We start from the raw sequence: 19,168 nt of genomic DNA, 5'->3' as shown, positions 1-19,168 counted from the left end.
ATTTTTGAAACCACCATTGATATTGGCTTATGTTTATTGTCTGATCCCCATATACTGCATTAATATTTCTCACACTTTCTGTTGCATTGTTGCCTCTATTGAACTCACAAAGCAAAATATGCCAAATATGCCAAATATGCTCCTCTGTAACTTCCATTATAGCTTTGAAAAATAACTGTTAAAATCGAACTGCACTCTTTGAAACTTGCACTAAGAATAAGAGCAAGGTAAAATTACTACCTGCTTTTATAGCAAGTTGATGCAGGTAGTTTATCCCGTCCCCTTCCGACTTTTAGTTCAAGCAATTGAAATAAACAGCATTATTTATGGGATGACCAAATACATGTATGTATATAGTAATTTAATGGTGTATGTGTTTGTGTATATGAAATAGTATTCTTGTATGTATACAGTAGATATTTATAGGTTTATAGCAAATCAATGTTATTACATGTGCATGCATGTGTGCATGTGTGTATGTGTATGTGTGTTTGTGTGCACATGTGTGTAGTAAATAGCTATCATATTCTTGCACTACTGATATACGCCTTGTATGTCAGAATGTATAGCAAATTAATATTACATGCATGTATATACATGAATGATATATGAAAAAGCAATACTGTATGCCTGTGTGTTTAGTAAATCTACACAATATTTATACTATATTACCTTATATTATATCACATACATATTTAATATATATCTATGTAAGTTAAGTATATAGAAAAAACACATGCACAAACTTATGCATATAAATAGATAGAAATGTATGTGTGTATATGTGTGCATGTATGTGAGCAGATGTGTATGTATGCATGTACATGTGTGTGTGAGAGAGAGAGAGAGAGAGAGAGAGGGAGAGAGTATGGCTGTATGTATAAGTATAGGAGATAACTTTCTGTGTAACATACGATGTGGGCTTGACAATATCTCTAAGACTCTTTCTAGTAAACATAATTGGATTTTATATCTGCTTTGGTGAATTACTAGGTCAACTGGTTTATGTAGAAGTTTTTTGTTTTTTTTCATTGGCTGCTTTCTACATGACATACCCCACTGAAATCCGGAATCTGCCCCCCTCACCACCACCACCAAAAGTTAAAGAAGAAAAGAAAATATGTGTGGGATTTAAAAATATTTAACCAACAACGAATACATTTTATTGCTGAATGCATGACTGTATAGTTAAATTTGCTACACAGCCATGCTGTCCCACGTACAATTCAATAATGTGGCATTTTGGAGCAAGTGATTCAGGCTTTGGCTATGGTGCCTTGTGAACGAAATTCTGTTCATGGAAATTGTGCTGAAGCACTTTATTTCAGGTTGTTGTTGTTTGTCTGTTTTGTTGTTGTTGTTGTTTATGGGGTGGTGATGAAATCATCCATCAATTGAGATCCCTAGTTTGAGGATAGGGGAATGGCTTCTAAGGCGCATGGCTCAGTGGTTAGAGTGTTGGGCTCATGATCACGAAGGAGTGAGTTCAATTCCTGGACAGGGGTGTGTGTTGTGTTCTTGAGCAAGACACTTTATTTCACGTTGCTCCGGTTTCACCCAGCTGTAGAAACGAGTAGCGACATCACAGGCGCCAAGCTGTATCGGCCTTTGCCTTTCCCTTGGATAACATCAGAGGGCATGAAGAGGTGAGGCTAGTATGTATGAGTGACCGCTGGCCTTCCATAAACAACCTTGCCCAGACTTATTCCTCGGAGGGGAACTTTCTACATGCAATCCCGTGGTCATTCATGACCGAAGGGGCTCTTTTTAGTTGCAAATATTCAATAAGAAATCCTGAACAACATCAAGTGGCCCAAGATTGCCCCTTGGCAATGCATAGCACCTGTTAGCCACTCTGCCAGGATCACAGTGATAGCCTGAAACCCTGAGAAGGGCAGAAATTACTCTATTATTGAAAAGCAGGATGGTAGTCGGGAATGAAATGCAAAACATAAAAAAATACCTTGTCATAGGATTTCTTCCTACTTTGCAGAATAAATGACACTTTTATGAATCTTGGTCTAGGAAACCTGTCAGTTTGACTGACACTGCAATCGACTATATGACCTATGACCTATGACCATAAATGAGAAATTGGCAGTTGGAAGACATTCCATGAGTCACATTAACCCCAGAAGCTCATCCCACATGTGTGGGTTAAAAATGACTGAGCAAGCTCAACCAGACGATGTTGATTTTATTGTTATGCTAGAAGGTGTAGTTTAGTGGGTAGCCACACTCCATCACACACACACACACACACATGTGTAAACATACATACATACATACATACATACATATATATATATGTATATATATATATATTATATATATATATATTATATATATATATATATATATATTCCTGTATCTCTCTCTTTTTTTTGCTTGTCTTGTTCCTTGGTTTGTGTCTATGTGTTTCGTCTCTCTATGTGTTCGACGTCTTTTTGGTGTCCTGTACACATATATGCGTGTATATGTACATGTAGAGGTAGGTACGTACATATATGTTTATATATATGCATATGTTCTATTTTATTAACATATATATATATATATATATATACAATTCATTAATAAGGGCAAACGAAAAAATTTCTAATGCCAAATATGCCGAAAAATTGGACATATTGTCCATTAACCATATAATTTTTTCACAATACGCACGCTACTCGAAAAAAGGTCGACAGAAATTTCTAAAAAATTCCATTATTACCATATCGGACCGATTTCAGGGTTACCTCATAACAACCCTCCCTTCATCAGTGATACATGTGGCAAAAGAAATAAATGAGATACTTCGAAAAAAAAAAAAAAATTATCCTACATTAGATATATATATATATAATATATATATATATATATATATATATATATATATATACACACACACACACACACACAACAGACAGCTTTGGCAAGCCAAGTGAGACTGTAACCATGGCCTATGCCAGTGCAGCATAACCAGCCTATTTAAGAGTACCCTTCAGCCATTGGGCAATAAACTGTACATAAAAAGCACCATTCGAGTGTGGTCGATGCCAGTACTACCTGTCCTTAGAAAACTGCCATGTCTCATCAATCTCATTACGTTGTCTCTGCTTGATTCCCTAACCCCTCTGCAGAAGTTAATGGCTGCATTAGTGAGGTCATCTTGTAACTTGCAAAAGAAAAGGGCTTTCTTCGCTGTGAGTGTGATGACATAAGCTGAGCTTGAATCCAGGTGTTTAGAGGGGTTTGTGTGTGACGGGAGCAAAAGATTTAGTGGTATCAGAGCATGGTAGAGGACAGTGTAACACAAAATATCTGTCTGTCTGCCTCCTGCCTGCCCATCCGTCCATCCATCTGTCCGTCCGTCCGTCCGCCCACCTGCCTGCCCGTCCGTCCGTCCGTCCGTCCGTCGTCCATCAATCCATCCATCCATCCATCCATCTATCTATTTATCTATCTATCTATCTACATACATACGTACGTATGAGTGTGTATGTGTGTGTATCAGCATTTCAGTGCAAAAAAAAAAAAAAAGAAGAAAAAAATCACCAAACAGTAAATGCTTGCAGTATTAAAACAGTGTTTTAAGGTGGCAAACCAGAAGAATCGCGAGCATCCCAGACAAAATGCTTAGCATTTCATCCTTCATGTTCTGAGTTCAAATTCTGACGAGGTTAACTTATTCTTTATGCTTTCGGATTTGATAAAATAAAGTAGCAGTTCAGCATTGGGGGCGATGTAACCAACTTACCTCCTCCCCCCCAGACCTCTGGCCTTGTGTCAAAATTTGAAACTACTGTTTATAAACATATAAACTGCATCCTTTAAGGCCCTCATGCTTTCCGAAATCCACCGAAACTACACCTGATTATATATACACTTTAGATGAGTTGTAGTGCACCTGAGCACTGTACACAATGTTTTTATTATTATTATTATTATTATTATTATATATAAGGTGACAAGTTGGAAGGCATTTGCCATATTCTGAACGCCTTACTTCCCTGGGCATGGACACATTGAAACTCCGACGTCTGGCAGCTGACTTGGAGACACCCAGAAAATTATTAACCATCGTACAAACAATTACTCTGAGCACCTTTTCAAACTCCGCCCGTCTAACACCCGTGGACATATTTACAAAGCCAGAAAACAGCACAGCTCCTATGACTTTAGGAAACATTTTTTCGTGCTAAGAGTTGCTGAAGCATGGAACAAACTGCCGGCATCGGTTGTTAGTTGTCGGAGCACTGCATCCTTCAAAACTTCCATGCTTTCTGAGATTCGCCAACACTACACCTGATTTTCTCCCCTCCATACACACACAAGCATGTATCTGACTCATACATTGTTCGCTTTCCGGACATTTTTACATTACTGCATACTCTTTATACGCACTTTCTGACAAGTTGTGGTGCATCTGAGCACTGTATACAATAATTTCATTATTATATAATCATTAGCACTCTGGGCAGAATGCTTAATAGCATTTTGTCCATTTTCCCGTTCTGAGTTCAAATTTCACTGAGACTAACTTTGGCTTTTATCCTTTCGGATAACAAAGTACCATTTGAACACTGGGATCGATGTAATCGATTAACCAACGCCCGGAAATTGCTGGCCTTGTGACAAAATTTGAAAGACAGATTAATACCGTGTTAGTTCTGTATCAGTTACCTCCCTTTAAATTTCAGTTTACTCTGCCTCTTTTGTCATCGTCTGAAGTCAGACAAATATCAAACGAAGTGCTAGAGTTGAAATAATTGAGCAGAAGTCTTCAGGGTAGGCATTAACATGGCTGTGTGGTTAGGAAACTCGCTTTGCAATCACATGGTTTCGGTTTCAAGTCTACCGTGCAGCACTTTGGACAAGTGTCTTGTATAGGCCCAGATCAATTAATACCTTCTAAGTGAATTTAGTAAGTGGAAACTGTGTGGAAGCCTGTCGCGAGTATCGGTGTATATATATATATATATATATATATGTATGTATGTATGTATGTATTTAATTTTTGGATTTGGTTTGCAAGATTCTTTATGTGAGTTCATGTGTTGAAGCATATTCTGTTGAGTCTGGGGAGAGTCATTTTCTTTTTGTGCCTTATAATGTAACACACTCACCGGTGAATTTTCCACTTACTTCTTATTTTTATTTTCCTAAAATTTTCGTTGTGTCTTGCAGCCTTTTTACAATAGTTTTGACTCTGTCTGTTACGTCCTAACCCCAACGGGCAGAGTCAAGACTATTGAAAAGGTTGCAAGACGCAACGAAAATTTTAGGATAATAAAAATAAGAAATAAGTGGAAATTTTACCGGTGTGTGTGTTAAATTATAAGGCACAAAAAGAAAATGACTCTCCCCAGGCACAACATGATATATATATATATGTATATATATATATATGTGTGTGTATATATATATATATATATATATATATATATAATGGACTCTCCTGTTGAAGACAACGTATGAGTGTTTAGCTATTGTCGAACGACCTGTACAAATGATTTATTTATAGTGATCAAATGTATGTGCCACACATTAGCTCACTCCCTCCGTCAAATCGATGCTGTCTGAACAGGTGCACAAGTGTATTACATGTCAGGTGTCGAAGTGATTGTAAAGTAACTTGAGATGAAGTGTTTTATTCAAGGACACAACACACCACCTGGTCTAGGAATTGAAGCCACAATCTCGAGATCATGAGAGCAGCACTCTAACAACTAGACCATGCACCCTCACCACACACACATCATCATCATCATCGTTTAAAGTCTGCTTTCCATGCTAGCATGGGTTGGACAATTTGACTGAGGATTGGCGAACCAGATGGCTGCACCAAGCTCCAATCTTGATCTCCGACAGTATAGTGGGTGCTTTTATGTTTCACCGGCACGAGGGCCAGTCAGGTGGTACTGGCAACGGCCATGCTAAATTGGTGTTTTTTTTATGTGCAACCTGCACAAGAGCCAGTCCAGTGACATTGGCAACTACCTCACTAATGTTTTTTCACGTGCCAGTAAGGCGATGCTGGTAACGATCATGCTCAAATGGTGCTTTTTATGTGCCACCAGCATGGAAGCCAGTTAGCCGCTCTGGCAACGATCACGCAATATATCTTTATATATAAAAGAGAGGTTGTGTGCTGTCTGTCTCCTACGATTTAGATTCCTAACTACTCCCACATTTTGCGGTGCAGTTTAACCAAAACTGGGTATCTTATAGTCGTGATTCACATCGAGCTCTTCTGGGTATTAGCGCGTGTCTACGATGAGTCTACGATTTAAAAAAAAATTTACCATCAATTTTTCCCATTTTTAATGCATTTTTGGCATATATAAGTGAAGTACCTCTCTAAAAATTTATTATTAAATCTCAGAACGTTAAAAGCTACAGTAACACCCCCCCCTTTGTGGTTAGCCATATTGAGATGGCTATTATACTTTACATCTCTAAAAATGCTTATATAGTTATTTCCCTTACAAACCCGAGCAACGCCGGGCGATACTGCTAGTATATATATATATATATATATATATACCAGAGTAAGCACATAAATGTGAAACAAGGTAGAAAAAATAGTACTTGAATACCAAAGGTAGAGTAATATGCTTTATTAATAGAGCTGCAAAAGCATCTCGAAAATTGTTATGTAGAGTTTTATGTTTCCGTTCTGACGAACAGGAACATGAAATTCTGAGTTATAGTTTTATGGTGTCAATGCAGCCTTATTAATAAAGTATATGTGTTTGTGCATGTGTGTGTGTATATATACACATACATACATGTATACATGTGTGCATATATACATCCATCCATCCATCCATACATACATGTATATATATATTATATATATACATATACATATATATATATATAATTATATATATACAAATACATATATGTATATATATATATATATACAAATACATATATGTATATATATATATATATATATATATATATATAGTTAATCCAAACAAGAAAGCACAAAAAACACAACACGTGAGGACGTGGAACAAATATAGTATTATTGGACGCTCAGGAAAGAAGGAAAGAAGGAGGGTTTAACGTTTCGAGCAGAGCTCTTCGTCGGAAACATAGGAGAAGGAAAGATCCAGAGAAGGGAAGACAGAGGAAGAAAAAATCGCCAACGGTACACACGCGGTCATATTTTGAATATATACATATATATATATATTATATTAAATTAGAGATAAAACCACTATTAGGCAAATCAAACAATAAAAAATTTAAGCCAATACATAAAATTAATTAATTTATATTATTTTAAATATATATCAAAAGTATTAAAAGTTTAATAAAAGATAATTAGTAAAACACTACGATCATTTCATGGCTGTCCAATTCTTAATAATTCGAGTTATGGTTACAGTCAATCTTCAGGTAATTGAAATATTTAATATGTATATGCCTGCAGGCAGCCCCAGTTCAACCCATGCTTCTTACCACACAGCTTCTTACCACACAGCCACATTTGCACCTGGACATAAAAGGAATCTAATTTTAGAGTTCATATACGGTTATATACCTATTTCTTTATTACCCACAAGGGGCCAAACACAGAGGGGACAAACAAGGACAGACACAGGTATTAAGTCGATTACATCGACCCCAGTGCAGAACTGGTACTTAATTTATCGACCCCGAAAGGAAGAAAGGCAAAGTCTACCTCGGCGGAATTTGAACTCACAACGTAAAAGCAGACGAAATACCGCCGAGCATTTTGCCCGGCGTGCTAACGTTTCTGCCAGCTCGCCGCCTTTTATATACGGTTATATGCCCACCACTTAGAGACCATCATCTAGTCCTTGAAGCACCATTTTCCTTTCGAGCTATTTTGATCATGTTGATTAACTACATAGACTTTCCTCGGCTTGCTCTGATAATTAAAATGAATCTTAATTTGGAAATGAAGCTTGTAGACCTTTTATGATAATCAAATTAAAACCCTTCACAATAATTAATTAAAACTGACCAGCAACAAAAGACACCATTGAAATAACACAAGTTGAATGAAAATGAATGAAAGTGTGTAAGTAGGATTGATAATTAAGGCTGACAGCAAAGATACATTATTTAATGATACAATCAACTGTTCTGAAGAGTTAATAAGTACTTAACTATCAGCTATGGTTATCAATATATAGTTTAGTTAAGGTGGCAAGCTAGTAGAATTATTACCATGGCAGGCAAAATGCTTAGTAACATTTTGTGCATCATTACTGAGGGGATGTTGAAAAGATCTTTGTTCTAAGGGTATCACAAAAGGCCTGGTTGGAGGCCCAACCTTCTGAGTTCTTTTATAGGTCTAAGAAAAACTGAAGGACCACTGCAATAAGTGTGTGAATCTGAGAATAAAATCATAATTAACTGATCCTCCCTCTTTTACCCAAAACCAGGAGCTTTTCAGCATCTCCTTGTATGTTCTGATTTCAAATTCAGCTATGGTTGACTTTGCCTTTCATAATTTTGGGGGTCGATAAAATAAGTACCAGTCAAGTACTGGGGTCAATAAAACTGACTTGCTCCCTCCTAGTAATTGCTAGCCTTCTGTCAAAATTTGAATTCAATATATAGTTTAGTTATATCACTGTTTTATATATATATATATATTATATATATATATATATCCATTATGGCTCATCATGCCAAATGGTTTTGCACTAGGGGTCAACAAGGTGTTAGGTAACAGTCCAATTATGTAACCCTGCACTCTTCAGAGGTAGTGGTTATGGCATGAAATACAGCATCTCTGTAGAGAGTAAGGTTACATAAATTCGCTGTTACCTAAACACTCTGATGAACCCCTAGTGCAAAACCAACTGGTAAGATTGGCTGCAATGGATATATAATAGTGTACACTTTGTTTAATATACTAACTCTACTGACAGATATGCGAGTGCAATTTTTCCTGACTCATGGAGTCTTAGACATCTATCTATCTATCTATATATAATATATATATATATATATATATATATATATATATATATATGTGTTAAAAATGGGAAAGGCCAGTTTATAGATACGACTCTCTGACTTGTCAAAATGGGAGGGTCAACCCATATTATATATCTTGGTATTTCCTGAATCAAATTTTGAAGTTTTTATGGTAATTTTCATGATGTAATCAGATTATTCATCAGCAAAAAATGTATCTGGAACAGCTATAGTGAACTTCAATTCATTTGTGTTCTTTCTTTATACACACACACACACACACACACATACACTCACACATACATTAACTCACACACATGCATACATGCACACACACACATGCATACATGCACACACACATACACTCACACACACACATACACATACACTCACACACACACATGCATACATGCACACACACACACACATGCTCACACATTGGGCAGCTTGTCAGTATCAAAAACTTGGAATATTCATTAATGGAAACAGGAGAGAGAATAAAAAACAACAGAGAGAGAGAGAGAGAGAGAGAGAGAGAGAGAGAGAGAGAAAACATGTAGGGATTAATGGTTTAGTGTAGCTGCGTAATAAGAAGTTTTCTTCTCAACCCCAGAGTTCTGGGTTCAGTACCACTTAACCTTGGGTGTTTTCTTCTATAGCCTTGGGCTGACCAAAGCCTTGTGAGTGGATTTGGTAGATGGAAACTGAAAGAAGCCTGTTGTATATATATAGTGATGTCTATAAATTTGGCTTTAGGTTATCAAATTGCATCATAGGCGCAGGAGTGGCTGTGTGGTAAGTAGCTTGCTAACCAGCCACATGGTTCCGGGTTCAGTCCCACTGCGTGACATCTTGGGCAAGTGTCTTCTGCTATAGCCCCGGGCCGACCAATACCTTGTGAGTGGATTTGGTAGACGGAAACTGAAAGAAGCTTGTCGTATATATGTATATATATGTATGTGTGTCTGTGTTTGTCTCCCTAGCATTGCTTGACAACCGATGCTGGTGTGTTTATGTCCCCATTACTTAGCGGTTCGGCAAAAAGAGACCGATAGAATAAGTACTGGGCTTACAAAAAGAATAAGTCCTGGGGTCGAGTTGCTCGACTAAAGGCGGTGCTCCAGCATGGCCGCAGTCAAATGACTGAAACAAGTAAAAGAGTAAAAGAGAGCCACCCATATTATTTATAGCTTTCACTTCTATCGCTTTTAAATCAGCACATATTTTCAATGGGTTTTCTTAAGGTGAGTTGAGCTTAACCCTAGGTGCAGTAAGAGCCACTGATGAGAATTAAGATGCCCTGCATCAAAATTCAAAATCACTAGTTATATGGTTATGTCTACGACTGTAGATTAGTGCTCTTGTGGCTAATGAGTCATTTTGACTCTTATTTCTAGCAATGTTGGTATCACTTTGTACCTTCTGTCATTTTAGTGACATCTATAAATTTGCCTTTAGGCTGTTAAATTGCTAATAAGCTACCCATATTATATATATGGTGGAGGCGCAATGGTCCAGAGGTTAGGGCAGCGGACTTGCGGTCGGAGGATCACGGTTTCGATTCCAGACCGGGCGTTGTGTGTGTTTATTGAGCGAAAACACCTAAAGCTCCACGAGGCTCCGGCAGGGGTGGGTGGCGACTCCTGTTGTACTCTTTCGCCTCAACTTTCTCTCACTCCACTCTTACTTCCTGTTTCTGTTGTCCCTGTATTTCAAGGGGCCGGCCTTGTTACTCTCTGTGTCACGCTGAATATCCCCGAGAACTACGTTAAGGGTGCACGTGTCTGTGGAGTGCTCAGCCACTTACATGTTAATTTCACGAGCAGGCTGTTCCGTTGATTCGGATCAACCGGAACCCTCATTGTCGTAACCGACAGAGTGCTTCCATCATTATATATATGGTTCTTGGTTCAGTCCCACTGCATGGCACCTTGGACAAGTGTCTTCTGCTACACTAAACTATTAATCCCTACATGTTTTCTCTCACTCTCTCTGTTGTTTTCATTCTCTCTCCTTTTTCCTCTGAATCCTTTTTGTCAAAGGGCATTGGCTCGAAACATCAAAGACTTTTCCATTCTTCCTGAGCATCAAACTGATACACCTGCTTGTTGTTCCCTTACCTGTCTTCGCCTTTTATTTCCTGTAAATTTGAATTGTGTATATATAAATATATCTGATATTGTTTCAGTTATTATACTGTGGTCATGCTGGGGCACCACCTTGAAGAATTTTTAATCAAATAAATTGACCCCAATACTTATTTTTTGGGCAAGTGTTTTCTACTATAGCCTCGGGCCAACCAAAGACTTGTGAGTGGATTTGGTAGACGGAAATTGAAAGAAGCCTGTTGTATATATGTATATATATATATATATATATATATATATATATATATATGTATGTATGTGTGTATATATGTTTGTGTGCCTGTGTTTGTACCCCCAACATCACTTGACAACCAATGCTGGTGTGTTTACGTTCCCGTAACTTAGCGGTTCAGCAAAAGAAATCGCTAGGATAAGTACTAGGCTTACAAAGAATATGTCCTTGGGTCGATTTACTCGACTAAAGGCGGTGCTCCAGCATGGTCACAGTCAAATGACTGAAACAAGTAAAAGAGTATACATATATATATATATATTGAGAGAGAGAGAGAATGGGAGAGATACATATATGTATCAGAGTATGTGCCTGTATTAATCCTCCAGTGAAGGTGCGTAGCTTAATGGTTAAGGTATCTGGCTCATGTTTGTAAGGTCATGAGTTCAATTCCCAGCAGTACATTGTGCCTTTGAGCAAGACTTTTTATTTCACATTGGTCCAGCCCACTCAGCTGGCAAAAATGAGTCATGCTGAATCTCGCTGAGAACTACATTAAGGGTATGTGTGTTTCTGTAGTGCTCAACCACTTGCATGTTAATTTCATGAGCAGGCTGTTCCATAGAGCGCATCAACTGGAGTTCTCATCATCATAACTGATGGAGTGCCTGTGTTAGTCCTCACCTCTGCTTGGCAACTGGTGTCTTCTTCTTCTTCTTCTTCTTCCAATCAGGACTCACACCATAAGCCACAAAGAATAATCTCTAATTCGAGCCTACTCTAAGCTACTAAGAAGGCGTGTGGCAACTTGAAGATCCACCCACCACATGCGATAGACTGGCGGTTGCACGGGTGCGAATGCTACGTTGTTATCCGCATTCCGTAAATGGTGGCTTTTAACGGGTGGAGAGTTGAACCATCCTGGGTCTGAAAGTTTACCACACCATAGTGGGTTACACCATGGTTCCTCTGCTTTGTGGCAGAAGTAGGAAGAAAGAGTGAGAGTAAGTTGTGGTGAAAGAGCACAGCGGGGTTCACCACCCTCCCCCACTGGAGCCTCGTGGGGCTTAGGTATTTTTGCTCAACACTCACAATGCCCAGTCTGGGAACTGAAACCACGTTCTTACGACCGTAAGTCCACTGCCCTAACCACTGGGCCATTGTGCCTCCACGGCAATTGGTGTTGGCTTCTTCACCCCCTTCCCCTTAACTTTGTGGTACAACAAAAGAAACTGATAGAATAAGTACCAGGCTAATAAGAAATATGTACTAGGATCGATGCATTCAACTAAAATTCTTCAATGTGATGCCCCAGCATGGCCATAATTTAAATGACTGAAAGAAGTGAAAGAAAACAAAAAGAAAAAATGAAGAAAATCTGTATCAGAGAGGTTGCATGTTTCCTTTCATAAAACGAAGAATTTTTACAGCACAGGTATTATAATAATAAAATAATAATAATAATAATAATAATAATAATAATAATTGTGTACAGTGCTCAGGTGCACTACAACTCATCTAAAGTGTATATATAATCAGGTGTAGTTTCGGCGGATTTCGGAAAGCATGAGGGCCTTAAAGGATGCAGTGTCATGGCAGTCAACAACTGACGCAGGCAGTTTATTCCATGCTTCAGCAACTCTGAGCGTGAAAAAATGTTTCCGAAAGTCATGGGAGCTGTGTTGTTTTCTGACTTTGTAGGCATGTCCACGTGTGTTAGACACATGGAGATCAAAAAGGTGTTCAGTGTTGTTGTTGGTGAGGTGGTTGATAACTTTGTGGGTGTTTACCAAGTCCGTTGCCAGACGCCGGAGCTTCAGTGAATCCATGCCCAGGGAAACAAGGCGCTCAGAATATGGTAGGTGTCTGATGGAGGGTATGCGTTTGGTTGCACGTCTCTGGACATGTAAAAGGCTTTTATCAAATAATACAACAAACTCCAGCAAGTCTAGAAACCAGGCTTACAGGTGTATTAATTAATCCAAACACCAAAGAATTAGCAGCAAAACTGAAGGTAGATCACAAGGTAGTATACTTGGTAACCCTATGATCAAAACATTCCAGCCGTGGCCACCTCATCCTTTTAAATATAGTTTATCTTAGGCACTATTATCCCATATACCCTTTTTTCCTCTAAAAAACAGTAGGGAGTAGTTTGAGAGAGGTTTCACAGCTATTTCTAGCATGTCGTGTGACTACGTAAAAGCTCCATTGATGGTTTAAATTCCCGAGTTACCTCCCTTACATCGTTTATTATTAATGAGCATTGTTAGTGGTTTTCATGCAATCGAAAACTAGGCCATTGAATTCGTTTGACGATTAAATTGTGTTTAGGTCTTTCCTCACCTATAGTTGCAGTTCGTAGGAGACGTAGAAATATGGGTTTCTTTGCTTCTAGAATATAAACACTGTGAAATGAACGAATGTTTACATATTTATTCTTAATACATCTCGGCCGGTTCAGACGTGGAATATGCTGAGCGCTGTAATAAACATCAAGGGGGAAAAACTTCTCTCTTTTTTGGCGAGAGTATGTTCAATGAGTCGGTGTGTTGAACACACTGTCGTCATAAAACACTAGTTTTTCGCCTCTGACGAGCAAGCGTGGTTGTGTGGGAAGAAGCTTCCGGGTTCAGTCCCACTGCGTTGCACCTGGGGCCAATGTCTTCTGCTAGAAACTGAACAAAGCTCATCGTAGTATGTGTGTGTGTGTGTCTTTGAGTCTGTGTTCGACTCACACTATCGCTTGATAACAACCGATGTTGGTGTGTTTATATCCCCGCAACTTAGCGGTTCGGCAAAAGTTTCCGATGGAATAAGTACCAGGGTTTCAAAATAAAACTACTTGGGTCGATTCATTCGACTGAAAAATTCTTCAAGGCGGTGCCCCATAAATAAATAAATAAAATAAAATACATTTTGCGTCTCAACCCGCGGAGACGTATGTATCAAGAGTAAGCATTCAGACATTCGTTCCAGATGTCGCCGCACACGGTACAGATGACGATTTTTATCTCATGAAAAGAGAATTATCGAAAGTCAGAACAAGCAATTGTTGTCCTCAAGCCAGCCTTGAGTCAGCAGAAAAATCAATCAGAAATATTCCAGCTGTAACCACCACATCTTATTTTCAAACATAGTATATCTAGGACTATATTTTCTAATGTGTTCTGTCTTTTATTCAGGCACAGTGTATATAGAACTACATTATCTAATGTGTTGGGTTAAGGTTTTTGTTTTTCAGACACAGTTCATCTGGGACTACATTATCTAATGTGTTCTGTCTTTTATTCAGGCACAGTGTATACAGAACTAGGATCTTTTCCTTTTGAACGGTAGACAATTTCTAGTTAACTAAACACTTTAAAACTTCGTATACTGGTAGAATGTGTCAAAATAAAACATATTTTTCTCTTGGCTTTCTTGAGAAAATTGTAATTTGTTTGTTTAACGTAGTTTAATTTTTCGAATTTTAACCAATCCTATGCTCTCTTTTGAGCTCAAATCATTTGCTGCGTCTAAAACTGAGACAACATCCTGTAACTAACCCTAAACCTCCCCACTAACACTAGTTTTTTTTTTATTAATTGTTAAATTAATTTAATTGTTACGCGTGTAAAAAAAACTAAACCAATGGAATTAAATTAATTTAACAATTAATAAAAAAAAAACTAGTGTTAGTGGGGAGGTTTAGGGTTAGTTACAGGATGTTGTCTCAGTTTTAGATGCAGCAAATGAGGTAGTCGATAGGTTAAAATTGCCGAAATGCTCGGATTTTCAGACGAAATATCTTACAAACTATAGAATTTTCTCAATAAAACCAAGAGAAAATGATGTTTTATAAACACATTCTACCAGTATACGAAGTTTAAAGGTGTTTAGTTAACTAGAAATTGTGTTGACATCTGCCGTTCAAAAGGAAAAGATCCCAGAAGGACATTATCTAATGTGCTTTTGTTTCTTTTTAGTTTTTCAGACACAGTTTATCTGGGACTACATGATCTAATGTATTCTGTCTTTTTATTCAGGCACAGTGTATCTGGGGTCTGGCGAAGGCACGTGGTTTAGTGGTTAGGGTACTCGGCTCATGGTCATAAGGTCGTAAGTTCGATATACGGCGGTGCGTTGTATCCTTGAGCAAGACACTTTATCCCACGTTGCCCCAGTCCACTTATCTGGCAAAAATGAGTACCAGTAATTCAAAGATTCAGTCTTGTCACGCCGAGTGTCCTTGAGAACTATCTTAAGGGTACAAGTGTCTACGAAGTGCTCAACCAATTGCACGTTAATTTCACTAGCCGGCTGTTCTGTACATCGGATGAACCGGAGCCTTCGTCGCTGCAACCGACGGAGTGTCAGTTATCTGGGGCTATGTTATTCTGTTATTTATTCAGACATGATGTATGTTGGACATTTAATAAAAGAAATATGCACGATAGGTTCAGGCATGGCTGTGTGGTAAGAAGCTTACCACCCAACCACATGGCTTCGGGTTCAGTCCCAGTGCGTGGCACGTTGGGTAAGTCTCTTCTACTATAGCCTCGGGCAGACCAAAGCCTTGTGAGTGGATTTGGTAGACGGAAACTGAAAGAAGCCCGTCGTGTGTGTGTGTGTGTGTGTGTGTGTGTGTGTATGTATGTATGTATGTATGTATGTAGTATGTATGCATGTATGCATGTATGCATGTATGTATGTATGTATGATGTATGTATGTATGTATGTATTATGTATGTATGTATGTATGTATGTATGTATGCATGCATGTATTTGTGTGTCCGTGTTTGTCCCCCCGACATTACTTGACAACCGATGGTGGTGTGTTTACGTCCCCGTAACTTAGAGGTTCGGCAAAAGGTATCGATAGAATAAGTACTAGGCTCCCAAAGAATAAGTCCTGGGGTCGATTTGCTCGATTAAAGGCGGTGCTCCAGCATGGCCGCAGTCAAATGACTGAAACAAGTAAAAGAGTCATTTATATATATATATATATATTATATATATATATATATATTATATATATATATATGTATTTGTGTGTCTGTATTTGTCCCCACCATCGTTTGACAACCGATGCTGGTGTGTTTACATATCCCTAAACCTAGCGGTTCGGCAAGAGAGACCGATAGAGTAAGTTCTAGGCTTACAAAGAATAAGTCTTAGGGTCGATTTGGTCGACTTAGGGTACTGCTGCAGCATGGCCGCAGTCAAATGACTGAAACAAGTAAAAGAATAAAAGAGTATAACAGATTATCAACTCTTATAGCGGTTGTATAACACTGAGTCATAAATGGCTTCTGAGACAATTTAAGATCAACAACTGAGGTTTATAGACGACGTATGAAACAGGGGCTACGAAACACTGGTCCCTAAATCCACGTACACAACCTCTAAAAGCAGGAATAATGATTTCTAGTGATTTAGCCATAAATTTCTGGACACCGTTTTACGAAATTCCTCTCAGAGTTCTCTCCCCTATTAAAGAAAAATAATGCGATACAGACTATTTATTTCCACTGCAAGGAAACAAGGATTTGGTCGCTCGACAAATAACCAAATCCTTCTCAAAGTAATTCATCGGGGGGACTTTTTTTTAAGAATCCTTTATACCGTCAGAATCTCAAAAAAAAAAAAAAAAAAAAAAAGGCTTCACCCCCCCCCATTTTCTCCTAAATTTGTTTGTTTTTGTAATCATTTTTGCCAAAAATCTCCGTTTTCGGATACGGAGGTTCCGGAAAACTGCCAAAAATCGGCATTGGGAAAATTTCTCCCCTCTTTCCCCTCCCCCAACTTCTTCAATTTTGACTTTTTTTTCCCATCACTAACCCTAATCCTAAAACCCTAACCCTAACTCTAACCCTAAAACCGTACCCGTGAGTACAGAAATGTTTTGAAATTTTTGTCCGAATCATGATGTCCGTATTTTTCCACATATTTAGAAAAAAAAAAAAAAAAAAATTCTTAAAAAAAAAAATTTATAAAGATTTTTGGAATTTTTTTTCAGAATCATAATCTCCGTATTTTTCCGCATATTTTGAAAAAAAAAAAAAGAGAAAAAATTTTTAAATGAAGGAAAGGGTGTATGTGTGTGTGGGGTAATTTAGAAATGTCGATTTTTGCCAATTTTTTTGCAGATTTATATTCCTCATAGCCCAAAATGAGGGTTTGTGTTTTAAAAAAAACGTTTAAGGCTGGTTTGGGGTGGGGGAGACGGGCAGAAGTTTGACATACTGTTGATTACGAAAATGCTGGTTCATTTTCTCAAGAAATCAATAATTCAAAAAGTTACAGGTATTTAAAGTTATGGAATTTTAGCTAATCAGAAGCCTCCATTGCTGACATCAGCATACAAAACTACATCAGTGTAGAAAATTTGAAGAAAATTCTGACAAAGAAGGATTTTAAAAAGATTTCCATACTTTTAAGAAAATTGAATAATATAACTGAAAACAACGGTATTCTTCACGAGTTACCTTTATATATATATATATATATACAAATTGAGATAGGGGTTGTAAATGCAACCCTCCATGGGATAACATATATCCAATATACTGCTAGTGAAGTACCCAACAAAGTTAATACATAAATGTTAAGGATTGCGATGCAATCAATTCATTTACTGTATTATATGGGCAAAGGTATAAATTTAAAATCATAAGGGTGATAAATTGAATATTAATTTGATTAATATCAATTTAAAACAGTGGTCTACCATATAGAAAAATCTTAGCATGGATTGGACGATTTTGACTGAGGGCTGGCAAGCCAGATGGCTGCACCAGGCTCCAATCTTGATCTGGAACTCTGCCAGATCAAGATTGGAGCCTGGTGCAGCCATCTGGCTCGCCAGCCCTCAGTCAAAATCGTCCAACCCATGCTAGCATGGAAAGCGGACGTTAAACGATGATGATGATGATGATGATATACATATATATATATAACGGGAAGGTTTACAAAAATAAACAAAAGACAAAGGCAGATGGAGTACAAACAAACAAATGTATTAGTATGGCGCTCAGGAATAGAAATAGAACAAGTCTTTTACGTTTCGAGCCTATGCTCTTCGACAGAAAGATACACAGAAAAAAAACAAGGAGAGAAAAAAATGCGTGTAGGAGCTAACAATCTATCATGGCATTCTGACTTCAGGCAGAGGTCAGACGTTAGAAGCTAGAGGGACAGTAGGGGATATATATATATATATATATATATATATATATATAATATATATATATATATATATAGATAGATAGATAGATAGATAGATAGATAGATAGATAGATAGATAGATAGATATAGATATATAGATATATATGCCAGAAAATGGAGAAATATCGATAATAACAATTGACTTACATCAATAATTATTTATTAATTCAAAACAGTCTATTTGTTTTGAATTAATAAATAATAATATAGATGCATATATTTACATATTTTACACCATATACAATTATGCCTAGTAAAAGTATATATGCTTCACATACTCCACAAGTCATGAATATCGAGGTGTGTTAGTTTGATATGATTCTACGTACCCTTTGAATGAAGCTTCTTGCTACGCGTCTCTCCATGGCCACCAAGATGTGTCCCCGATTTCAGCGCTCTCCTTCTGGCACTTGTGGCTCAAAAAATTAATCAACTCATGCCTGTCGTATATACGGGAGAAAAAAAAAAGAAAAAGAAGAAAATAATTAATTAGTAATAATCTTTGTAAATGCAACAAACTGAGGTAAAACGTGTGGTGGGGTGTGAGGTTATCGGTGATGAGTGGCTGGGCGGGGGGATGACTTTGTTGCTGTTAAGCTGAAATTAAATAGTTGCTTTGTGGCGAGGCAATATCATCATTTTGTGGTCTTCTTTTCCGTAATATATATATATGTGTTAATGTATG

General features: G+C 37.7%; 1 protein-coding gene across 1 annotated transcript in view; it reads right to left on the bottom strand.

Moving 5' to 3' along the window:
• The window catches only part of LOC115224389 (harmonin), a 98,510-nt gene extending 79,584 nt beyond the window's left edge, over positions 1–18,926 (bottom strand). Inside the window, exon 1 of the mRNA XM_029795276.2 lies at positions 18,813–18,926. Within this exon, the coding sequence (XP_029651136.1) occupies positions 18,813–18,848 (36 nt within the window). The 5' untranslated portion in view covers positions 18,849–18,926. The remainder of the gene's footprint in view (positions 1–18,812) is intronic.
• Between the last annotated feature and the right edge of the window lie 242 nt (positions 18,927–19,168).

Source organism: Octopus sinensis, linkage group LG25 (assembly GCF_006345805.1).
Source record: "Octopus sinensis linkage group LG25, ASM634580v1, whole genome shotgun sequence".
Taxonomy (NCBI): domain Eukaryota; kingdom Metazoa; phylum Mollusca; class Cephalopoda; order Octopoda; family Octopodidae; genus Octopus; species Octopus sinensis.
This window is presented reverse-complemented; position numbering and strand designations above follow the sequence as displayed.